This window comes from Octodon degus, unplaced genomic scaffold (genome assembly GCF_000260255.1).
Source record: "Octodon degus isolate 3935 unplaced genomic scaffold, OctDeg1.0 scaffold00088, whole genome shotgun sequence".
NCBI lineage: Eukaryota > Metazoa > Chordata > Mammalia > Rodentia > Octodontidae > Octodon > Octodon degus.
Genome location: NW_004524664.1, coordinates 1,370,538 through 1,395,984, shown reverse-complemented (window position 1 = coordinate 1,395,984; position 25,447 = coordinate 1,370,538). Strand labels below are relative to the sequence as shown.

General features: G+C 36.5%; 1 protein-coding gene and 2 pseudogenes across 9 annotated transcripts in view; all 3 read left to right on the top strand.

Moving 5' to 3' along the window:
• Pcm1 (pericentriolar material 1) overlaps nucleotides 1–20,887 on the top strand; it is a 112,723-nt gene extending 91,836 nt beyond the window's left edge. For all 9 annotated transcript variants that reach the window (XM_023721985.1, XM_023721982.1, XM_023721978.1 and 6 more), the window contains 10 exons: nucleotides 554–688; nucleotides 6,483–6,680; nucleotides 12,334–12,393; nucleotides 12,850–12,985; nucleotides 13,399–13,559; nucleotides 16,637–16,706; nucleotides 17,220–17,476; nucleotides 18,675–18,767; nucleotides 18,857–18,968; nucleotides 20,532–20,887. In XM_023721985.1, coding sequence (XP_023577753.1) covers nucleotides 554–688; nucleotides 6,483–6,680; nucleotides 12,334–12,393; nucleotides 12,850–12,985; nucleotides 13,399–13,559; nucleotides 16,637–16,706; nucleotides 17,220–17,476; nucleotides 18,675–18,767; nucleotides 18,857–18,968; nucleotides 20,532–20,557 — 1,248 coding nt within the window. In that variant the 3' untranslated portion in view covers nucleotides 20,558–20,887. The remainder of the gene's footprint in view (nucleotides 1–553; nucleotides 689–6,482; nucleotides 6,681–12,333; nucleotides 12,394–12,849; nucleotides 12,986–13,398; nucleotides 13,560–16,636; nucleotides 16,707–17,219; nucleotides 17,477–18,674; nucleotides 18,768–18,856; nucleotides 18,969–20,531) is intronic.
• On the top strand, nucleotides 2,474–4,090 carry LOC105742970 (annotated as a pseudogene).
• On the top strand, nucleotides 4,309–4,755 carry LOC101579194 (annotated as a pseudogene).
• Nucleotides 20,888–25,447: the final 4,560 nt, after the last annotated feature.

The following is a 25,447-nucleotide window of genomic DNA, read 5'->3' as shown; positions in this document are numbered from 1 at the left end:
TGCTTTACAGTGTGTAGAGATTTCAGCCTATAGTTGCTGGCTCCTAGGCAGAGTAATATGGCAGACGGATATGACAATGCTAGCAAGAGGCAGAAGACAGCAGGCAACAAACTGGTCATTTTTGTGCGTTAGGTCAAAATGGCCCAATCTGTCAGTGTGTGTAAGGGAGAAGTTTGGCTGCTCTTTGTGTTTTTAATCTTTTATTTATATGGTACAAGGTCTCACAGTGGAGTTCAGACTCATAGTGATCCTACTTAGCCTTGTCAGCACTGTGATTACAGGCCTGCACCACCACACCTAGTTTCCGTGGCCGGCGCGGCATGGAACTGACATGGCATATGGTGATGGGAATTGAACCCGGGTCCTTGTGCTTGCCAGATAGGCACTTAGACTGCCACCTTCACTGCTCTTATGCATAAATCTTTCCAAATATATCTCTCTTAAGAATCACAGGAAACAGTTTTGCAAGAAAAATCAAATATTATATCATGCAGTTTAGTATTTTCTAAATAATAGATAAGCTTATATTCTAACCAATTAGGATTTTTCTTAGGAGCACATGGATGAAGTGTGTTCTTCTCAACTTCTTACTTCAGTAAGACGCATGGTTTTGACCCTTACTCAGCAAAATGATGAGAGCAAGGAGTTTGTAAAGTTCTTTCATAAACAACTTGGAAGTATACTACAGGTAAGAGTTTATACTGTGTGCCATATCAGTATATACTGCTTCAGATTTTGTATTTTTTCCCAATTTTCTCACACAGTTTATTCAAATAGGTATGTCCATTTAATGCACTTGATATGACATCTAAAACTTTTTAGATTATTCCTTTAGTGGCTAAAGTATGCTAGGAGCTATCTCTTCATTTAATTGAATCATCTCTGACACTTAACTAATAAAACTTTATTGGTTGTAGTTTTCTCCTACTCAGAACATTTCAAGTTCAAATGTGTATAAGTATTCTGTGACTTTCTGTAATAGTGTCTGTGTACCTGCAAAATTTTAGAGAACAGAAACCAGCTACCAGTTGTAAAAATTTTTAGGGTTTAACAGTAACTTTTAGAAGATTAACAATTAAAATATGTATTAATTGTTCATATTGCCAGGTGTGGTGGCACACACCTGTAATCCCAACACTGAGGAATGTGAACCAGGAGGACCACTGATTGCAAGGCCACCCTGAGGTGCTTAGTGAGACCCTGCCTCAAAAAAGAAAGTGGTTTTTTTTTTAATCTTAGTAGCATAGTGTGAAGTTTCTACACATCATGGAGTGTGCACTGGTCAAACCCCAGGGTATTTGGCATTTCTCTGTCCTTACATTTCATTATGTTGGAGCCTTAGGGCTCTTCTAGATCTTCATAAAGTATATGACAGGTCATGGTGAACCATAGTTATCTTACCCCTGTATTGAGGATTGGAACAGAGCCTTCTTACTGAGCTATATCCTTAACTCTTTTATTTTTTTGTTTTGAGACAGGGTTTCACAGGCTGGACTAAACTTGCCATCCTCTGTCTCAGCCTCTTTAACTGTCAAGATTGTAGGCCTTCACACCCGGCTTCTGTGTTTTGATAGCTCTTTTCTGACCTCCTTTATCCCTCCTTCCCTCTACCATTCCCAGCCTCTAGAAATAAGTATTCTCTGTTATTGGAAAGCCAGGTCCTAAACATTATGAGGGATTGGCCCTCCCTTTTTGCTACTTTGTGTCTTGAACAACAGAATCCAATCAAGACCCATATGTGGCAGAGGAGAAGTAGTAGATCAAGTAGATATAGAGAGAATTATACCTCCAATTGAGAAGGTAGACAGTGCCATGTAGACTTCAGCATGGAATATGAATGTGGGTATCTTTATGCACACGAGTTAGTCCTGGGAGGGCCAACGAGATAGCTCAGTGGACTAAACACCTGCTTAGGCAAGCACAGGGACCAGGGTTCGATCCCTGGCACCATGTTCCACACCGGCCCCACCTCCAGGCGTGCTAAGCCAGCCACCAAGATTGGGTATGGTGGTGCACGCCTGTAATCCTAGAGCTGAGAAGGCTAAAAACAGGAGGATCACTCTTTACACTTCACATTTTAAAAGACCATAATCCATGTAGGTCTTCCTTCATTTTGTTTACCATTATCATATTGTTGACAGATTTCAGAGTATTAATTTGGAAGTAATTTTTTTTATTTTTATTATTTATTTATTTATTTATTTGCTCCTCGAATGCCTTCAGGGCACTTTTGGCCAGTGGAGTGTTGTGGGGATCGAACTACAGCAACCTGAGGCTGACAGCCTTGTGGAAGCAGCCACATAAAGAACTGAGCTAGGGCCAGGCCCCCAATAATTTTTTTTTTAAATGTAGGTAAATTTGACTGCTTTTTTTTAAGGTTTTTACCAAATAGTTGTCCCCAAGGGCTTCTTTCCAGGTCCTTGGTGTCCTGAACAAAGAATCAGACAAAATATAAGGCAAAAGGAGTAAGGGTATGGGATTATTGCAGGTCAAAAACGTATACTCTTCAGCAGAGAGTGTACCAGTGAGGAAGGCTCACAGCCATCGGGAAAATAAAGGGGAAGAGGCTTTATATCCAGAAAACTTGCATTGGCCCATGCCTCATGTAACTATGGCATTGGGATACTTGGCCTAGCAAAAGCTCACTTGGCTTCATGACAAATGCAGATTGACTTATGAAAAAACTTGCTGTTCTTCTACCCAGATGTAAATGAAGGATCAGGAACAGTCTTTTGATGAGTCTGTCCAATATGTAAATGAATGGTTGGGAATAGCATCTTCTGATTGGTCCTGCAAACAGCACTAGATTCAAATGAAGGATTAGGAGTACCACTTTTTTTTTTGCCTTTTTAAAATTAATTTTAATGAGAAAGAAATAGCAATGAGATAGTTTCAAAACAGGTTAGTAGAACAGTTACAGTAATTAATACATTCATTGCATATTATCTTGGTCATAATTATTCAGAGTGCAAGACACAGACATGATACATGATATGGAACAGCACTTTTCTAATTGGTCCTAATGCTCAGGAGTCTTAATCCTGGAGTTATTTTAGGTCATATGCTTTGTGTGTGCCTTTTTTTTTTTGTTTTTTTTTTAGGAAACATCTTGACCAATCAGCTCAGTTTCTGTGAATTTGAACATATTCCAGTTGTTTGTCCCGTTTGCTTTAGTGCTGCTCCCACATCAACTCCATTCTTCATCTTTTTCACAAGGGCATATATATGAATAATAAAAGTTAATTTACATTAAATGTTACCTAAATTTTTTTTTATGAGTTATTAATTACTGGCTTCTGGTTGTATCTGTTCATGGCTGAGTCTGCTCTGGAGCCACTGTCCACCTAATGATTTTCTTTGGTTTCTCTGCAAAAATAACCAGAGAGGCTGTTCTAAAGACTGGAAAGAAGGGTATAAGATAGGTCCAGTTATTGATTATCTTAAATAGCAAGTTGCTTTCCTGAAAGAAAAGATACTTTTGTAGACAACACTGAGAGAAGAGAAAAAACTTCAAATTTAAAATGTTAAACTGAGAGAAGAAATTGAAGAACTGAAACAGGATCTTATTCAGGCAGAAATTCAAAGGGGAATGAAGCAAATACCATGCCCATCTTGGACACCACTAGAAGCTAATTCTCTGGTTGCTGAAAAAGTGGTACAGTCTTAACTAATAACTATATCTGTTCTGGTGCCGAAGAAAAGGTAAAAGAGAAAATTAAGGAGTGGGGGGGAAGCAGCTATCTTCAGCAGAGATTTCTGACTCTTAAGCCAGTAGATATTTTCTCCACTCTGTCTTCCAGTTGGTTTCATCATTAATACCAGAAAACATCCTCATAATATTTGTATGTAGAAAAAAATGGAATTTGGACAAATAGTCCAAGAACAGTTGTCAGTGGCCTGGTGCATCATGTTCCTCTTTAACAGATGCAAAATTGGATGGTGGTTTTACTTTTTAACCTGAAACCTGCAAAGATGAGGGAGGTCTCAAGCAATGGCAATCTGTGCTAGCTCATTAGAGAAAGTTGAAGTCTTGGCTTCTCCTCCTGCAGTTACTTTGATGCTTTCCCTAGACAGCCTGACAAGGAGCTGAATCCTAAGAGAGATTTGAGAGCAGATCCAAGCCTGACTTGTATATGAGATCCAACTGTGTCACCGTATACAAGGTATATCTTTCAGGTGAAAGGCAAGGGGGTGTGTAGGGCTCAGACTATGTCCAATGGTGGAAGCAAGATCAAAAGCTACCTTTTCTAAAATACATCAGAGCTTTTTTCTTTTTGCCATCTACCGCCTTGACTGCTGGCTGCCACCATGAAGGTCGAGCTGTGCAACTTTAGCAGGTACAAGATCTACCCGGGACACAGGAGGCGCTATGCTAGGACCAACTGGAAGGTCTTCCAGTTTCTGAATGCAAAATGCGAGTCTGCATTCCTTAATCCTCGGCAAATAAACTGGACTGTCCTCTACCAAAGAAAACACAAAAAGGGACAGTCGGAAGAAATTCAAAAGGAAAGAACACAACGAGCAACCAAATTTCAGAGGGCCATCACTGGTGCTTCTCTTGCTGACATAATAGCCAAGAGGAATCAGAAACCAGAAGTTAGAAAGGCCCAAAGAGAACAAGCTATCAGGGCTGCCAAGGAAGCAAAAATGGCTAAGCAAGCATCTAAAAAGACTGCCATGTCTGCTGCTAAGGCTTCCACAAAGGCAGCACCTAAGCAGAAGATTGTGAAGCCTGTGAAAGTTTCTGCTCCATGAGTTGGTAGAAAACGCTAAGTTGGCAGATCAGATTTTCAAATAAAGATCTGTAATTCTAATTTGTGCTGGGTTTTTACATTGGAAATGTTGGGTCTATGTGGTAATAGGTGAACTATCAAATTAAGAATTTAAGACAAAGAATTTAAGACAAAAATAAGTTGATATCCTAGGAATGGAGTTGTGGCTCATTGCAGTGTGCCTGCTAAGTATGCATGACGCCAAGGACACTTTCTCTGCTCGTTGCCAAAACTAAAAATTGTTTTCCTTGGCATAATGCTTCCTAAGATCAATCTTTCGGTTGGTAAGATGTTAAAGGATGTAATAGACCTATAGGTGGATGCTGGCTTTATTCTGTTTCTATAGGATTCTGGTTACAAGGCTACAAAATGTTTGCACAGATTTAGTTCAACTTGATTAAAAAATCTCTTGTCATTTCTCTGTCAAAAATAAATAAAAATAAAATAAATAAAATAAAATATATCAGAGGAAACACCCATGACAGTAAAAGAAATATATTTGACACTTATACCTAAAAAATAAATTACTGTCTTTTATCCTGAATTCTGCTGGATTTTTCTCCATAGGGTAGTCTACATATAAATATACTTCTTTTCCTTGACTAGATAATGGTTTTGGGTGATGGAATTCTAAACAACATAGTTCTTTTCCTGTTTTTGAATAACATAGTGGGGGCCTTCCCCTTAGCTCAGTTCTTTAAGTGGCTGCTTCAACAAAGTAGTCAGGCTCAGGTAGCTATGGTTCGATCCCCAGAACTCACGCCAACCAAACCTGACCTGAAGGCATTTGGAGCAAAAAAAAAAAAAAAAAAAAAAAAGAATAACATAGTACATGTTTTTCAGGGGGAAAAAAAGAAGTGGCTTTTTGGGTTTTTTTGTTTGTTTGTTTTACCAGAACTGGGGATTGAACTCAGGCTCTTGAACTTGCCAGGCAAGCACTTATTCTACTAAGCTATCTCCCTGGCTCCAAGGAAGTGGTTTTATAACAGTTGTATAAAATATAGGAGACTTGTGCATTTGATGGTGCTGTCTTTCAACTTTAAAGTTTACTTTTGAACTTACTCTGAAGAAAAATTTAATGATTGGCTAATATTAAGGGGGAAACTATTCTACTGGTACCATTTAGATGTGGCGTGGTTTGTATTTTTCTCTTATAATACTTCATGACTGTTAGTGTAGTATATATCAATCCCATGTGTATACTCTCGGCGGGCCTGCCCCTTAGCTCAGTTATTTAAGTGGCTGCCTCAATGAAACAGTCAGGCTCAGGTTGCTGTGGTTTGATTCCGGGAACTCAAGCCAGCCAAACCTGCCCTGACGGCGTTCTGAGCCAGCCAAAAAAAAAAAAAATCCTCCCCCATTTATATACTCTCTAGGGTCTTTTTTGGGATTTTGCTTTCCCTATTTTGTTTATACCCAGGAATTATATTCAGTAGGGACTATATTTATAGATGACCATATATTCTTTCCCTCCCTTTGGGTATACTGTTGATGCAGGATTGGCAAGATTTCTACTTAGTAATACAGTAATATTCTTCGGTAATATTTGCCTTTCCTTAGTATTCTAGGAAGAATGTATGCAATGTGTTGATTATTGAAACTGTCCTACCAGTTTGATTTGAAACTGTCTCATTGCTATTTGTTTCTCAATTGTGTTAGTTTATCAACAACTGAAGTTTATATGACCTCAGTATCATTTTCTTTGAATAGGATTCGTTGGCAAAATTTGCAGGTAGAAAACTGAAAGACTGTGGAGAAGATCTTCTTGTAGAGATATCTGAAGTACTGTTCAATGAATTGGCTTTCTTTAAACTCATGCAAGATTTGGATAATAATAGTGTAACTGTTAAACAGAGATGCAAAAGGAAAATAGAAGCAGCTGGAGTGATGCAGTCTTATGCCAAAGAGGTAAATAACATCTATTTTGGATTTAGGAATACTTAAACCTATGGATGCAGTTCTTGGTCATTATTAATAACTATAATCATCCTGGGTCTTAAAAGAAGTAGTTATTTTAATTCTCTTAATGAATAGAGGAATTTGTTATAATAGTGTTTATAAATAGGGTATCATGCTGCATCTTGTACAGCAGTTAACCACTAGGAAGAATGTATGCAATGTGTTGATTATTGAAACTATCCTACCAGTTTGATTTGAAACTGTCTCACTGCTATTTGTTTCTCAATAAAATTATAAAAAATAAATAAATAAACCATTAAAAAAAGAAAAGAAATAATTGCCTAGAGTTGTAGAGATAATGCAGAGAGTTGGGACTTGAGACATAGAGAATAGAAAAGAGTGGTTTTTCATGAAATATAGTATCTTGATGAATATGTAATAATTCCAAATCCAGGATCCTATATATGATGTATTTTTTCATTTTATTTCCAGCAGTCTTCTTATATAGCTACTTTTTTAGTTCCAAAAGATATTTTTTAAAGGATCTGACAAAGAGCCGGCCAGATAACTCAGCAGATTAAAGCGCCTGCTTAGGCAGACACAGGGGCTGGGGGTTTGATCCCCGGCTTGCGGTGCTGGCCCCACCCCAGGGGCACACTTGACAGGCTTCGATTGAGACTGGGCATGGTTGAGCATGCCTGTAATTCCAGCGCTTGGGAAGCTGAAAATCAGAAAGGATCACTATCACTACATCTCCAATCTGTGTAGTGAGATCTTATTGACCCTATATGTAATACGTAAAAATAAATAAGTAAATAAAGAATCTGACAAATTCTACACATAAATAATAAAGAATCTGACAAATTCTACACAGTTATTTAGTTTAAGAATTCATGCCTCTAACAAACATTTTTAAAAATAGAAAAATTTAAAGGTTCTCCAGAATGTCTCAAATATTAAAAACTTTTATTTATTACAAACGTAATTTATTTATAAACTTTATCCACTGGATTTTATGTCTATGACACATTCAGTCACTAATATCAATAAAATGTGACTCAAATTCAAAAGAAAAAATAAATAAATTTCTGTGTAAAAATAAAAAAAGAAAAAGAAAAAAGACAGGCTTTGCTTATATAAACTTTGATGGCCATAATTCTGGGGATAAGATTGTCATTCAAAAATACACACTGGGAATGACTACAAATCTGAAGCTAGGAAAGCCCTGTTGAAGCAGGATATGGCTAGTGCTTCATCTAGCCAAAGAGGTTGAAGTGGTTCAGTTTTGGTGGTGGTCATGGAGGTGGTTTTGGTGACAGTTTTGGTTGTGGAGAAAACTTCAGTTGAGGTGGTTGAGGTGGCTTTGGTGGCAGCCATGGTGGGGGTGGATATGGTGGCAGTGGAGATGGCTACAGTGGATTTGGTAATGTTGGAAGTAATTATGGAGGTGGTGGAAGCTATAATGAATTTGGCAATTACAGCAGTCAGTCTTCAAATTTTGGACCCATGAAGGGAGGAAACTTTGCAGGCAGAAGCTCTGGGCCCTATGGTGGTAGAGACCAATATTTTACCAACCACAAAATCAAGGTGGCTATGGTAGCTCCAGCAACAGCAGTAGCTGTGGCAGTGGCAGAAGGTTTTAAACACTTCCAAGAAGCAAAGCTTAGCAGGAGAGGAAAGCCAGAGAAGAGACAGGAAGCTACAGGTTACAACAGATTTGTGAACTCAGCCAAGCACAGTGGTGGCAGGGCCTAGCTGCTACAAAGGAGACATGTTTTAGACAGTACTCATGTGTATGGGTAAAAACCTAGAGGACTGTATTTGTGACTAATTGTGTAACAGGTTAATTTAGTTTCTGTTCTGTGGAAAGTGTGAAACATTCCAACAAAGGGTTTTAATGTAACCTTTTTTTGCACCCACGCTGTTGATCATTAAATGTATAGTCTGATGATTCTCCTGAATAAATGTCTTTTCTTAAATGTGCTGTGTAAAGTTAGTTTACTCTGAAGCCATCTTGGTTAACATGCCCAACAGTGTGAAGTTAGAATTCCTTCAGAGTGATGCCAGGTTCCATTTAAAATTTCTTTACAATTGCTTGATTAAAAAAGTCATTGTCTTCAGAAACTTTGGAGTAGTAGAGCTGACATTTACCATTGTGACCTCTGAATATGACCATTGAAAAGGTCACCAAAGCAAACAGCTACTTGGTTATAAAAATAATTGTTGGCACATCCTATATATCTAAATTGAATAATGGTACCAGATACAATGATAGATGGGATTGAAGCTATGTATCATTCAGTATCATTATTAGGAAAAAAATCTGATTAGCCATGTGTAATCAATAAAAGATTTAATTCTCTTGGGGGAAAAAAGGTAGTTATTTTAGTATTATCAGTTAATCAGATTATAAATCAGTATATGGTTTACCATAGTGAATCTCAGGAGTAACAGTAATGGCTAATGTGACTGGCAGTGCAAGCAGGAATTGATGCTAAATGTCCATTGTCAGATACCCATTTTTTTGTCACTTATTCAGGCCTCCAAAGAGAAGGGGAGAACTGGGAGTCAGTCCTTGACCTAGTGTCTGCATTGGGCTGTTGCCAGTCCCCGTATCATCCTGAGCCACCCCAACCAACAGATACTTTTGTCTATTGGTTAGGAAATTAGTTTCACATTGCTGTCTTTTTTTCTGTCCTGTAAGATTACTTCTGATAATGTGAAACAGAAAATTTGTTCCTACTCAATGTGAGGCTAATCAGATTTTTTTCCTAAGCCTGCACTCATGACAGGGAAAGCATGCTAAAACTCAGACTGAAAGAGATTGCCTTTCTTCCTTAGAATACATATTGAAGCTATCTACTTTGTACTTTTCATGTTTATATTCTTTTTTTTTTTTTTTTTTTGCGGAACCAGGGATTAAACCCAGGCCCTTGTGCTTGCCAGGCAAGCACTTATTCTACTGAGCCATCTCCCTGGCCCCAATGTTTATATTCTAAATGTAATTCGTTTCAGTCCTTTAAAAAGTTTAAAGAAATGAATCAACGTAATACCATAATAAATTATTAGAAGGCAGTCTCCTTTGAAATACTTCAGTAGTTTAGTCTCAGAAGAGTCTTAGAAGGTATGAAATATGAGCTGAGACACAGAAAATAAAGGATAGTAAAGATGGAGAAGTTTTCATGTGAAAAAACTAATTCTAAAACAGGATTAAGTAATTGGAAAATAGAAAAAAGGTAGATTCAGAAGCTCATTAGGTGAAGTAGTAATGTTACAGAAAGTAACTGCCAAACTGTTACATATGCCAAGTTCATCGAAGAGTGAAGGTGAGGACAAAGGATATTAAGAGTGGGAAAGATTTTATTAAGAGAAAGCTCCTGAAGGGCGGAGGGGGTCCTAAAAGTGGGTTGCTGCTGAGACTTGTGTGAGGTGTTATATGCAGTTAAATCACAGCATGGGTTATCCTGGTTCAACCTGTAGGACTTAGCTAATACTGATTTTATAGAAAAACAAAGTAAGTGCCAAGGATAGATAACATGGAGATGAGCATTTCTAGAATGGACCTGCAACCAGGGTCAGAGTGTTCTGGTTATCTTTGGACACAGTGATTACATTGTATGTGTTCATTATACTGTTTAAGTTATTGGACCAAATGGTGCTTGTTACAGTAGAAGTTTGAGCTGTTTATCTCAGGGGAGGCGCTCAGGCCTAGCCATCTTGGAGCCTTATTTCTATCAACTCAGGCCTGGACCACAAGCCTGGTTTGCCTGTTTCTATTCTATCTTGGGACTGGTCTCATTCAACTACTTAGCAGTTTTTACCTAACTTAGCTATCTATAATAGAATGTAGAAGGTGAGGTCATAAAGATAGGGAAGGTCAAATTATGAGGCCTTAGAAACTACAGTAAAGATCTCCTTTCCTTTTCCTTTTTTCTTTTCTGTTTTGTTTTTGTTGATCGATTTGCTTTTCAGAAAACCCATGGGAAAGATTGAAATAGAGGAATGACACAATCTTTTTATCAGAAGCCTGACTGGTTGCCTTAGCAGTCTGCTCAGTGGAGGGTGAGGGGGGAAACACAAACACAGACAAGAAAGTAATTTATTCTTGGTTTGGCCAAACCAAAAAGATAGCTAAGAAACAGCATTCCCCCTTGAAACAGCTCTAAATGTATATAGGGAAAGGACAAAAGCTAGAAGCTGACAGGTGTGCATTGCAGAAGGTCAGGCTGGGGGACCCTGCAAGCAAAGACATATACATGCATGTGTTGTACTTCTGATCCAGCTGACCCCATGTGCCCCAGGATTTGTACAGCACTTTTCTTCTCATCATGAGATAAATCTGGGAAGGAAAAAGCAGTGTAAGAGTAAGTTACAAGGCTCGATAAGGACTGTTTTTCTTTAACTCTCTCTGTTTTAAAGGCAGCCCTTTTATAATCTCATGTGTAATTTTAAAAAGTTATCTGGTTAATGTTTTAGACAGATACCTAAAAATAGAATCAGTACAATCCATTTGGGTTTTTTGGCTTTTATTTTGCTTTGTTTTTTTGTACCGGGAATTGAACTCAGGGCCTTGCACTTGCTGGGCAGGTACTGCACCACTAGCTACACCCCCAGCCCCAAGACCAGTTTTTGTAGTTGAAATCGTCCCCTTATCACAGCACTCAAGAGACTGAGGCAGGAGAATCACTGCAAGTTCAAGACCAACCTCTACTACGTAGTGAGACCTTGTCCTCTCTCCCACCTCCCCCGCCACCCAAAAAAAATGAGTTGAAATTATTCCGGTAAAAAATGATACACTAATGTCTTTTAGATTGTGGTACAGCAATGGATACATTTTAATGATTCAGTAACACATTCTAATGATTTGAATGTGGATAATGAAACTAAACAAAGGCTGATTCCTAATTCCTTGATTTGTATATATGAGTCAGTAAACTTACTGAGACTGAGACTTCTAAAGAAGGGATGGGTTGTAGGAGAAGAAAATACAGGCTTTTTGGTTTTGCCTTGTAAGTTGTAGGTTTTTTTATATATCCACCAAGTTGTCAGGTTGGGAGTGTTACTTTTTGCTTTGTCAATTTTAAAACTTTAAGGAGGATGTGGCAGTTGGTTGCAGGACAGTAGCACAGGCCTATAATTCTTGCACTCTTGAGAGCCCAAGGCTAGAGGATAACAAGTTCTAGCCTGGGTGATTTAACAATTTAGTGAGACCCTGTTTCAAAAAATTAAGGACAAACTCAACAGGAACAGTTTTATAATATAAGAAACTCGAGTTCTTCAATCTTGCACATTTATATTTGGTAACCTGAACAACTAATCTGAAGATAATGTGCAATACAGCAACCATTATTATATTCCTATTACTTTGTTTAGTAAAATTTTGTATCATTTCTAATGCTTTTTTTCCTATGACTATTTTGTATTCTTTATAAAATGCAAATTAAAAAGAAATGTGAAGAAAAAAATTAAAGACATGCTGGGGATATGATGTAATGAAAGGTCCTGGGTTCAGTCCCCAGTGCAACAATAATTAAGATTAAAATATTTGACTTTACATTTCTAAGAAGGTATTTGGATGATAGTTAAAAAAAGAAACACTTGATAAAGTTTACTGAGTTACCTAAATGTTTTGGCAAATTCTGTTTAATTGATTTGCTGACAGGCCAAAAGGATTCTTGAAGATCACAGCTCACCTGCTGGAGAGATTGATGATGAAGACAAAGTATGTGGTAATTAATTTGTGCCTCTAAATAATGCTTTTGGAACAAAATATGAAATAAGTTTAACAGTTTTTACCTTAATATTTAAAAACAGTATTTCATCTCTATTCTGAAAAAATGTTTTTCTTTTAAAATCAAAATTAGCTGAGAATGATGGCACATGCCTATAATCCAGGTGCTCTGGTAAGATAAGGCAAGAGGATCACAAGTTTGAGCCCAACCTGGACAGTTTAGTAGTTTAGTGAGACCCTGTCTCAAAATGAAAAATTAGACAAAAGACTCTAAGGTCTTAGGGTTCAGTCCCTAATACCAAAAGAAGTGCTAAGAACTAAACTGCCAAAGATGACTATATTTTTCTTACATAATGATCATTATTTTTATGAAAGGGATAAAGTATTTTACTTTATACCATTTTGAAGTACTTTAAGGAATTAGTTACTCAGGTTATTTGCTACCAGGACAAGGATGAAACTGAAACAGTTAAGCAGACTCAAACATCTGAGATATATGGTGTTGAAGGTTCCAAAAATGTGAGATCTGATGTTTCTGATCAAGAGGAAGATGAAGAAAGTGACGGATGCCCAGTGTCAATTAGTAAGTTTAAAGACTCCACAGTCTTTATTCCTAATGTCTTTATATGTCTCTTATTAAAAACAGTTTGGAGGACTGCAATACATATAGACTTCAGTTTCTCCTTTACTTAAGTCCCAGTATGATCTTGACTAAATTACCTGGCCTCTTTACCCCACAATTTTTAGTACTGTACTGACTTGAAGATTTTAGACATTATTTATAAAGCACCTGTGGCATGCAATAATTGATAGCTATTCATTATAAAGTTAAATGGTGTGGACACAGTGGTGCATGCTTGTGGTGCCAGCTACTCTGGAGGCTGCAGTGGGAAAGTTGCTTGGGTTCTGGACTTTGAGACCAGCCCCAGCAACAACAGAGAGACCTCAAGGGGAAAAAAAGGAAATTTACTAAAAATTGTGTTTCAATTAACTCAGACTTGTCTAAAGCGGAAACTCAGGCTTTAACTAATTATGGAAGTGGAGAAGATGAGAATGAAGATGAAGAAATAGAAGAATTTGAAGAGAGCCCTGTAGATGTCCAGACTTCACTTCAGGCTAACACTGAAACTACAGAAGAAAATGAACAGGATGATCAGGTATTCCAACGTAGGGCAGCAGCACACTTTCCAGCAGGCTCATTTCAACTACTAAAAGCAAGAGCGTTCTGAAAAATGGCAAAACTTAACAACTTTTCTCATTTTTATTTTTGAGAATACAAGCATGTTTAATATGTTAATAAGAATCTGAAAAGAATTAAGATGTTATGTACATGTATCAGCTCCCCATAATGAATGCAATCATGTACCTCAAACATGCTAATAAAAACAAAACAATGAAAATTCTGAAACGCTAATTTTTTTATATTTAGTACTGTTTAACTTTAAAATTCTTTATCTTTTATTTGTGTAACCTGTAAAACTATAAGATATCTTAGAAGATAAGGGGTTTTAATCTATGTATTTTCCCAGAATCATTAATGAAAATAATGTGGAATAGAAATGAAATCACCTTCTGTCGTTACCTCATCCTGAGGCAACCCTTTGTACAATTTTATCTTCTGTTTATCCCTCCTTAATTCTGCATAGTGTATATGTTCTGTTTTTTGGTTAAATCTGTATTTATGCAAATATTTAGATTTAACCAAACTAAATATTACTGCTGAGGCAAGTATCTATTATTGTTTGGCCTTGCACATCTTTCTCCTGAATTTATCAGTCTTAATTTTTTATTTTGGGCACACACCCAATTTTCTTCTGTAGCCTCGAGTTGCTCTAGAAATTCTTCTCCCAGCAGAATTTTCTTTATGAACTAAATTCCCCTGCTTCACCTCCACCCAGGATGTACTTTCTTGCCACATTCTAGATTTGGCTTTTCTTTAGACCTGCTAAATAGCTACCAATACAAATCTCATCTTGTCCATTTATGTTCCTTCTCAAATCTCTCCTTCTGGAATTTAATCTTTTGTCTTTCTTTGGGTTTACTACCTCATTTTGAGGGAACATCCTTTCTAATAACTCTTAAAAACAAATGTATAGAAGATAATTTGGTTTGGTTTGGTGGTACTAGTGATTGGATTTGAGACAGGTTCTCCCTAAATTGCCCAGGCTGAATTCAAACTTGGCAATTCTCATACCTCAGCCTTTCAGAATGGTGGGATTATAGGTATGCCCTACCATGCCTATGTGAAAATATTTTCCTTCAGAGCTCTCAAAGTACTGCCTCCTAGTCCAGTTCCCAGTGTTGCTGTAGAAATCTCATGTTTTTCTTAGTTCTCATCCTTTGTGTCTTTTTTTCCCCTCTCTATTTCAAAAGCTTGGGAGTGCTGAAATTTTAAAATAATATGCACTGGGGGCTGGGAAGATGGTTCAGTAGACTAAGTGCTTTCCTGGCAAGCACAGGGGCCTGAGTTCAATCCCTGGTTCCACCAAAAAGAAAAAGAAAAGAAATTTAGGGGCCAGGGAGATAGCTCAGTAGAATAAGCACTTGCTTGACAAGTGCAAGGGCCTGAGTTCAATCCCCGGCTCTCCAAAAATATTATAATATAGTAATAATAAACATTGTTAAAAGTCTTTTTCATTTATTTTGTGGCTCTTCTTCATTTATATCCTGTCCTGCAATTTGGTAATTTTATTTTCACCATCATTTTATCTTTTTTTTTTCCCTTCTGGAATTAATATTTGCTGTCATAGATTGATGATCTCATTGTCTCCTTTTTTTTCCGGTTTTATTTTATTGAGAAACAAATAGCAATAAGACAGTTTCAAAACTGATTAATAGGACAGTTTCAAGAATTAATGCATCGTACATTGTTATCTTCTTAGTAGTTATCCATAGAACAAGAAGCAGACAGGATATCCTGTCCAAACACTATTAGTACAAATCCTTCTTCTCATTGAATTAAGCGAAAGTAGCTGTATATCTATCTCAACTATTTTATATATACAGATACAAAATGGTCCTTCCTTTGTATCACCTTTTTTTGTTTAGTCCTGTCAGAAATGGGTATTCCACTGGCATCTAAATACTATAGTTGTGTGAATTCAGCAAAACAATCCAACACAGTCCAGCAGTCCACAATAGTAGTGGGTTATCCACAGAAGTCTCCTTTCCTTTTTATCATGCCATTGCTTTATCTTGTTTTATTTTTGTGAATTTCCTTGGCCTTAAAACTTATGTGATTTTTTTTTTTCTTTTTTTCTGGTTGCTTTCTTAAAATGCCCTGTTCCATAATGGAAGAAATAACTTGCCTTATGTGGAGGCTTTCCTCAGGTATCTGAGGAACCTTGGCTAATTTTTTTAAAGAGTGATATATTAGAAAGATGGTTTGGGTTCTTTCAGACTTCACTGTAGGCCATTTGGGTACACAGCCAGCTTTCTGATGATTACTTCTAGTGTCAGAACCTATTTTAGGTTTCTTTGGAGTGTTTTAGTTTCTTCAAAGAAAAGGTTCTCCATTCTTCTCTTGTCTGGAACATAACAAGCTGGTATTCTGGAGAAAATCTAGAAATGGGGCAGTGTTCCACCATTGTATAGATTTGCACTAAATTGTACTGTCTTCTTTATGACACTTTACAACATTCTGATTTGTGCCATATATGTTCCACCCTTCCTTCCTAAGTGTGACATTCCCTAGTTTATAGTTTCTCTATAAAATCTCCCATTTTCTGTTGAGGCTGGACATTAGAACGTAGGTGTTCACATTTTTCAAACAACTACCACCACCACTCCCTTTGTGTCATGAACCCTTTCTCTACCATTTTCCTCCTTCCTTAGAATCTGCTCCTTCTAATTGTGAACTTAATCTCTTTTTATTCCCTACTCTTGCTGAAGATACTTCATACTCTTCATCTTCTTGTGGACAGTTCAGTTTCCCATTCACGTATATTTAAATAACTTTAAAATAAATGGGGTTACCTTTTATTTAAAAAATAATTTTTAAGATATGAAATCTCTGATATTCCAGTTGTTTTGAGTTTGTCCAAGAAGAAAAGGAAATTATTTTACATAGCCATCTTGTAATTGCTTCCAAACCCTCTTTGAAATACTTTTAGAAGATATTTTAATTTCCCTTTTTGAAGTTCTCAGATTGGACAAAAACATGCCATAGTTAACATCAGTTTTTATAATAACCACATATTTTAAGACTTTTCTATTGAAACATTCTTCATTTTAGGTTCTACAACATGAGCTTGAAAAAACAGAAAACACAAAGACCCCATCAGAACAAGAACCCACTAATAAAGGTAAGAAATCTAAATCAGTGTTGATGTTAAAGATTATCTAAAGTATCTTTTATGTGTGTCAACCTGAAAAAAAAGATTCCTAGTTAATGTAATTTTGAAAGTACCTTGGACTTGATGTGTATCTTTCTTCTCCCAGTAAATCTTTTGTAGAAAACATAAGAGGGCTTTGTTTCTGCAAACAGCAATTTTAAAAGTTCACAGATATTTACACATACTGAAAAATTTTGCAAAGAACATCTTTAGATGTAAACAAGGGACATTTTTTAAATTCCTGGCCCTTACTCCTGAAAATCCTGATTAGAAATCAGGTAAGTTTCCAGAATCTAATTTTTAAAATGTTCCAGATGGGTCTAATGAACTAAATTTGACTAAGAAAATTTTGTAGTTGCCCTTTTTTTTTGGTTTTCAGTGTCTTTCAGTTGCTGTCATTCATGCATATTGTTTTTATTTAATAGAGACTAAAATTTAACTGTTTGTCATGATACTGATATTAAGACTTTCTTTTGATCACAGATGACCAAGATAGCTCTCCGATGAAGCCCTGTTATCTCAATATTTTGGAAAATGAGGAATCTTTAAATAATGCTGCCCACAAGGACTCACTTACTACTATTGATTCATCTCAACAGCCTAACCCTTTGCCGTTACCTTTAACTGAAATTGAAACCTTAGTGCCTAGAGTCAAAGAAGTTAAATCTGCTCAGGAAACTCCTGAAAGCTCACTGGCTGGAAGTCCCGATACTGAATCTCCAGTGCTAGTGAATGATTATGTATGTATCATTTATGCTTCCATATACTTTTGCTTTTCATTTCTATGCATATTTCATGTTCAGATTAACATTTTCAGCATGTAAACTAAACTCCACTTTGTGTTTAGGTTTAGAACCTATCAAAACATTTTTATTTTAAATTAATTTGGGGCTGGCCAAATAGCTCAGCAGATTAAAGTGCCCGCAAGCAGGCTCAGGGTCCTGGGGTTTGATCCCCAGGCCTGTGTTGCTGGCCCCACCCACAGGACCCACAAAGATGGCAATTGAGACTGGGCGTGGTAGCATGCGCCTGTAATCCCAGCTGTTGGGAGGCTGTAAACAGATGGATCACTACAAGTCCAGTCTAATAGTGAGACCCTGAACAACCTGTAGATCCTTCCCTAAAACACAAAAAAATAGATTACTTAATTTTACTTAATTTACTAACTTAATTTTAACAAAAGAGTAATAGTGAATTAGGACAACTATCTCAAAATTGTAGAACTGTTCCATTTTATAACTCTGTAACTTGGATAGTTGATAGAAAAGTCATACTTTTAAAAATTAGAAGCGAGAAACGGGGGAAGAAATGGATCAAGTTTAAGAAAAACACAGTTTGAGCTGGGTGTGGTGGCACACACCTGTAATCCCAGCCCTAGGCAGACTGAGGCAGGAGGATCATTGTGAATTTGAGATCAGCCTGGGCTACAAAGTAAGCCCAAGGACAGCCAGAACTGTGTAGTGAGACCCTATCTCAAAAAGAAAAAAAAAAAAAAAAAGAAAGAAAGAAAAACACAGTTTGATGTTACTACAGAAGTGAATTACTACATTCACAGCTCATGTTTATAACTGCTCAGAGTTGAAAAGTTTGTAAATGTTTACATATATTCTTCTGGATATATAGTTCAGGTATATTTTATAAATATCAAAAAATAAGAGTTGCTTTCTAGTTACTTAAGCCTGTCTTCTGTGAACTGGCTTTTTTTGTTGTTTTTAAATAAAATGGGGACCAAAACTCCCAGCGGTGTGCTCTCATAGCTGCTGACAGTTACCCCTTCTTGGGAACTCCAGATTTCTGAGTTACCCAGGTGTAAGTATGAAGAAAATAAAACATGATGGAATTACTCATACATATTTACTTGTGACTAGGTCTTGGCATGGATAACGTAGATCCAGAGATGAAATGCACTGTAAAATTAAAATACAATTTATCTTACAGGAAGCAGAATCTGGTAACATAAGTCAGAAGTCTGATGAAGAAGACTTTGTGAAAGTTGAAGATTTACCACTTAAACTGACAATATATTCAGAGGTATGTGGCTCTCTGTGATTAAACTTGTCTTTCCGTATAATAGATACTATTTAAGTAAATAAGTTAAGCTTTAAATTTTTATTCTAAAGGCAGATCTTAGGAGGAAAATGGTAGAAGAACAGAAAAACCATTTATCTGGTGAAATATGTGAAATGCAGACTGAAGAATTAGCTGGAAATTCTCAGACTTTAAAAGCACCTGGTAAGAATTACCAATTTTAATTTTATACTGAAAAGTATCTAATCATGCATGATTCTATCATTTTGGCTTATTTTTCAAATGTACTACCCTGGGAAATTTAAGCTTAATCTTAAAAAAGAGTCATTCTGGAAAAATATTTCAGCTGCTTAACTTATTGACACTAATTTAATGACATATGGTTAACTTTGCATTTTTAATTTCTTTATAGTTTTAGCAGGGCAATATATCACGTACCTGTGTATGGTTTAAGAAAGAAGGATACAAAAGAATTAAGCCAGTCAGGGTGGCACAGTCCTGTAATCCTAGCACTCTTGAGAGGCTGAGGCAGGAGGATAGCAGCCTGGGAGACATAGGGAGAGCCTGTCTCAAAATTTAAAATAAGTAAGTAAATAAAAAGAATAGAAGAGGTAGCTCAGTGCAATGACTCTAAATTAAATCTTTTTTTGTGGTTTGGTCCTTTTGAGGTGGCATCTGACTGCAGTTCAGGTTGGCCTGGAGCTCGCTTTGTAGCTCAGGCTGGTCTCAAACTCACAGCAATCCTCTTGCCTCAGCCTCCCCAGTGCTAGAATTCATGTCCAATTGATTTAATCTTAAGTACCACAAAAAGAAAAGTTAATGATAAACAATAAGAACCTATTTCTTTTCATTATTGGTTATTATTTCTTTTAGAGAAAGCTATAATTCCGGTACAATTTTTTTCTGTTTCAAAATCAAATATTTCTCATGTTTCTTGAATTTAGACCTGTATATTCATATTGAGTTTTTCTATTTTATTTTTAGCATTACCCTTCCTCTTTTGTGACTATAATAAATTTTATGTAGTTTTCTTGAGGTTGATGCTAAATAAATACCATCCATCAGAGCCAAGTGATGATCCCACATTTCCTTCTCTGTGGGTAGAGTAGCACAACTGTGAGCTGCTCAGAGAGTGTCTCTTGCATCAGAATCAAAGAGTTTTCTGTTTTCCCCCAATCAGCTCATTTGGTTAATGTCTCACATATGGCTCTAATTTTTTTTCTTTCTTTTCCCCCTTTAGTTTTTCTGATGAGACTGAGAGAAGGGTAGGCCATTCAAATATCAAGCCTTTGGGTAGGACCCCAGTTTTCAGCTCAGTTCTGCATATTTCAGTACATTGAGTATGTCCAACTGCAGTCTCTCCTCTTGTTCCAGGCTGGGTCTCCCTGTATTCTTTTCTGCTATGCCCCATCTGTTTTGGACTTTGATTATTTTTTGTTGGTACCTCGTATTTTCTCACAACCTCTCTTCTTTTGTTGGTCTGTTGGTCTATATTTAACTTTTTGAATAGTAGTTTTATTTTTTTCTAGTGTGGTATTTTTGTTTGTTTTTTGAGGCAGGAAGTATCTGTGTAGTCTGCCATATAATAAAAGAAATTCTCCTTTTTTGTGTATTACCAGGAAACTTGAGATACATTAGGATTGCTATTTTAGTAATCCTTTATTACAAAGAAAGACTTTAATGGATGAGTACAATGTTAAAAGTCAATTTTAGTAAGTAGTTGTAATTCAGTAAATGATTTACAAAAAGTAATATTCTGTTTTTCAGAAACAGTGGGAGCCCAGAGTGTATGAGATATCTTCGGAGCTTCTTCTGATTCTCTCTTTACATAGTCAGTGCATACAGGAAAATGATTCTAAATAAACACCTGTTTTGATCTGTATAAAAATGTAAATTAGTTTGACACTGCATTTTTGATAGATGTGCTAATTTCTGCCCATGGCAGTTTATACGTTAGAAACTGAATTCTGGACAGATTTGAGCCTGGATACACTGTGGGGTTCTTGGTTTTTTTTTTCCTTTTATTTTTTTCTTTTGTGTTTAGATTTTTTTTTTTCTCATTGTGATGTTTGGTAATGTTAAACTTAAAATACAGTCTTAAATAAAGTTTGAACTTAACTGTATCTTTCTTTGGAAATTATGGTGGATTCAATATAGCAAATTGCTATTCTGTATTATTTTAGGCAACTCAAAGCAGTGGTCAGAAATTAAATATTTATTATAGAGCCCAGCCGTAGCCCTATCTTCCAAATAATGCCAGTGTTGCTGCTACTGAGTCCAATGTTCTTGTAGGTACCTGCAGGTCCTGTACCTGTATAAGAATAGGGCAGGACTGGGCATGTTGATCACTGGTAGTACACTTGCCAAATATGCACAAGGCCTTGGGTTAGATCTCTACAATCACCCCCCCCCCATGCAGGTGATAAAGATAGTCAAGGTACCCATGAAGTTAGCAGAATATTTGGTAATAATCTGTATTTAAAAATGCATAAGTTTAGAACATAAGTCATCAACACCTAGAACATATACAGTTGTCTATTAAATGAGTGTTTTCTAGATTTGCAAATCCTGTGTTGCCTCCATTTAAAAATTTAAAAATATGATCAGGGAATGTGTCTGCAGAGAAAAGTAACATTTTGATTAATTTTAAATGAAAGACCAGACTTTTAAAGTAAGAATAAGTAGATTTAAATTATGTAACAACATAAAGATTCTGTATGCCTTTGGACAAACTTGCCTTTTAAATGGTAGCTTCAAACCAAAGTCTAACCTTTGATTCTGTGTGTAGTAAGAGAGAAGCAGGTTCACAGAAGAAGTATTGAAGTACTGAATAAAGATAATCTTATGTGACTTAACTAAGTAAACCAACTTTTAAAAGGCGATTTACTGTTTTATTCCATTAATACCGTAGACCCAGTTAAGCCTGACAGAGGCAGTTAACAATAAGTCATTCTTACAGATGCCACCTTGAATGAAATGTGAAGACTATGAAGTATTAGATCTGAGTTCCAAAGTATCTTTTAAATTGAGAAACACTTTACTCAGATATCCCATATGTAAAAAACTTGATGTTCTTTTAAAATTGTAACCTGTGTGATACTTTAAATAACATAAACTGTAATCAAGAAATATTAAATGATTTCCCTATGAAAAAATTTACTGTATTGCTACTTACTTTAAATTAACATAAGTCAGGGCCAGATAGCACTCGGGAGGCTGAGGCAGGAGGATTGCTTCAATTTTAGGGCCAGCCTAGGCTGTATAGTGAATTCAGGGCAAACCTGAGCTACATACTGATACTCTTAATAAAAGACCCTTAATAAAACCCATTCAGAAAACTTCCAGTCTGAAGTGAGTTCTTACCTAGTTGAACTGACTTAGTTGTACTGTATATATAGAGATATACATATAGATATATATACTGTATATATACTCAGGCTCTGTATTTTCTAGACTCTTAAATAGGAAGAGGGGAAAACTATTTGGTACGTTAAAACCAAAACCTTGCCTATTGTAACTGTCTTTCCCTGCATGCATATTAAGGAGACAGTGGGAAAATTTTGTTTAATACCTTAGTTATTACCATGGTACCTAAAAGCCTCATTAAACTGGCTTATTTGACTTACGTTATAGTTACTGTCTAATTATTACCATGGTACCAAGAGCTTCATTAAATTTTCTAGTCTGTTGTTTTCCTACTTTAATAGATAATTTAGTTTTAGCTAGGGCTTGAGAGCAGGTTACTTGTTCAGTGTTTTTCCTAGTAACTGTTTCTAAAGAATTAGACATTAAATATTCCTATTTGTCTTAATTGTTAAGTTAAAAATTTGGCTTGAGGTAGAGGGAAAAAATGTCAAAGTAAGTGAGAAAGAACACTGCACAGGTTGAGTTAGCTAGACTGGTGATACCCTTTGTATTTTGTAACATTCAGTTGGGTAAATGCTTTTTCACTGTTAATAAATGTCTATTCTACATACAACCCAGAATTGTATTTTATTTAAATTGATATGCTTTAGATTTTATTTTAGAATTGTGGCTTTATTTTACATGCTTAGTCTTTTAAAAAAAGTCTGCACATGAAAAGTAATGACATTTTTTCTAACCAGAAGGATTTATTCAGCTTATGGTAATTTATCTTACAGTGGATAGATGCTTTGTCATTACTTGGTTATGTTTATTTTATGCAAATGGTGGATGGGATATAGTCAGGAAGCTGCACAAGAAAATGAAAATGAGCCTTGGGAGAAAGTTTATTGTGTTCTCAGGTTCTAGCAAGCTTGTCTCCTGCTGCCACATTAGGGTTATAGGAAAAGCACATTTGGTCAAGAGGCAGAAAACATGAGCCCCTCTAGAGTCTTTATGGAAGTTTCTTAGGGGAAGGCAGGGTAGAGTGAACAGTTTAGCTTTGGCTATTACTGATAAATGTGGAGGAGCTGGGCTGGAATGATGGTCTCTACTGCTTGGGATAATATAAAATAGCAAAAACACTGGCTTGCACAGGACTTAAAGGTGATAGGACTGTATGTAAAGGATTGGTTGGCTTGTATATGAAAGCCATCTGCTTCTGGCCTAACCGTTTGATAATCTCTAAGAAAGAACTAGAATGCCAGGGATACAGCTCATTGGCATAACCCCTGCCTGATGATAACACAGGTCCTGGGGTTCAGTTTGCGGTACCAAAAAAAAAAAAAAAAAAAAAAAAAGCTTTTGGGGGTGATCTCCCTGCTAAGCAAGTTTTTTTTTTTTTTTTTTTTTTTTTTTTTTTTTTTTTTTTTTTTTCCGGAACCAGGGATTGAACTCAGGCCCTTGCGCTTGCCAGGGAAGCGCTTATTCCACTGAGCCATCTCCCTGGCCCCTCTAAGCAAGTGTTTTTAAGATGTCAAAGTATAAAATACAGAAAATAGCATGATTAATACTCCAAATAGTTTACTTGTTCCTTGTCCAGGTTACTTTAATGAACAGTTTCCAACTGTCACAGCAACAGTGGCTCTGGATTTCACTTACTTCACCATGTAAATAAAAGATTGCCCAGTCACCTGGACTGGAAGAGCCAGCATTTCCAGTTGTAGTGGGTGTGCAACTCTGATTGTTTCTTTAAAATTCTCTGTCTTTACATGTCTGTCAACCACTTCTGATTTCATCCCAGGTAAAACAAAAGCATCTGTCAAGCTCTACACCAAAGTAATTTTCTAGTTTGACCTGATTTTTCATTTTCCCCATTATTGACTTAATTCTCATCAAACTGACCTCGTTTCTGTTCATACATTTGTGGCACCTTCTTCTATAAAGCCTTCACATTTTTTTGTTTCTTCTACCTACATAGAAGATTCTCTCCGCTGATACTGGTGTATTTTTAGACATGTAAGAGTATCTTCTTTATTGTATCCACCCTGAAATTTCATGGGCTGGGGATGTGGCTCAGTGGTACACTGCTTGGCTAGTATGGGTTTGATCCAAAATAAACCACTCCCCACAATTTATTTGTATCCTCTTTTATTCGTGTTATAGCTAGCTTATCTACAATTAACACTATGTACTTGTCTAAGAGAAACAAGAGGCTGAAAGAAAAACAGTTAACACTCATTGATACTGTCATGTTAATGGCATGTAAGGAAATTCCTGGAGACCTACACTGTGGGAAAAATGAGATTTAATTTCATCTAGGTACAGGCAGGCTGAAAGATTGGGTATCAGCAAATGCCTAGAGAAGAGGCTAAGTATAGATAGGAATTAGGGTTGTAGTGTGAAGTGATTGGATGGAAAGTTTGAGGTCAAAGCTGCAAGGACAATCAGTATATAAAGTGCATATAAAGTTGGCTTTTCCAGCACCAGGGAAATTGCTAGTCCAGTCCAAAATTCTTTATGGCCTTCACTTGTTTGCTGAAGACAGCAGGGCTTCTTGTTTGTAGAAGATATTAGGTTTATTGGGAAGGTCTGTCTTAAACCAGGCATGAAAAGTTATGTTGAAGGAAGACCGAGAAGATTACAGGTTCTGGGAAGTCAGTGTGGAAAGTATTTCACAGAAAGGGATGCAGTGTACGAATTAAGGATTGAAAGTTGACCTCTGGGACTTAGCAGTATGTTAGTCACTAATCTCACAGGAGTAGTTCTGTAACATTAGGGTTAGAACATGACTAGAATAGTTTTAACTGGTTTTAAGAGAGAACTGAACTAGTTGTTGTTGCATATTCCTGTAATCCCCAGTTTAGGCTGAGGCAGGAGATTGGAAAGTTCAAAGCCAGCATAGGCAATTAAGACTGCGTTTCAAAATAAACACGAAGGGGGCTGGGGAGATAGCTCAGTTGAATAAGTGCTCACCTGGCAAGCCCAAGGGTCTGAGTTCAATCCCCAGGTCCGCAAAAAAATAAACATGAAGGATCGAGGATGTAGCTCAACAGTAGAATGCCCCTGTGTTTCACCCCAAGCATTGCCCCCATCCCACAAAAGAGGAGAATTCTAAGTGAATGAAAAAGTCTTGCTAATTTGTTGTATCATGCATATAACACCTCACTGTCAGAGAACAATATTTAAAAGGAAGAATGATAGGTTGGTTTTACTCATTAGTGAAATGAATTTGATAGTGTTTAAAAATATTTGGGTTAAATTTATCCTATTTATCTGAACAGGATTGCTACCAGAGTAATTAATGGGATTCATAACAACATGTGTTTTATGGGGTTCTT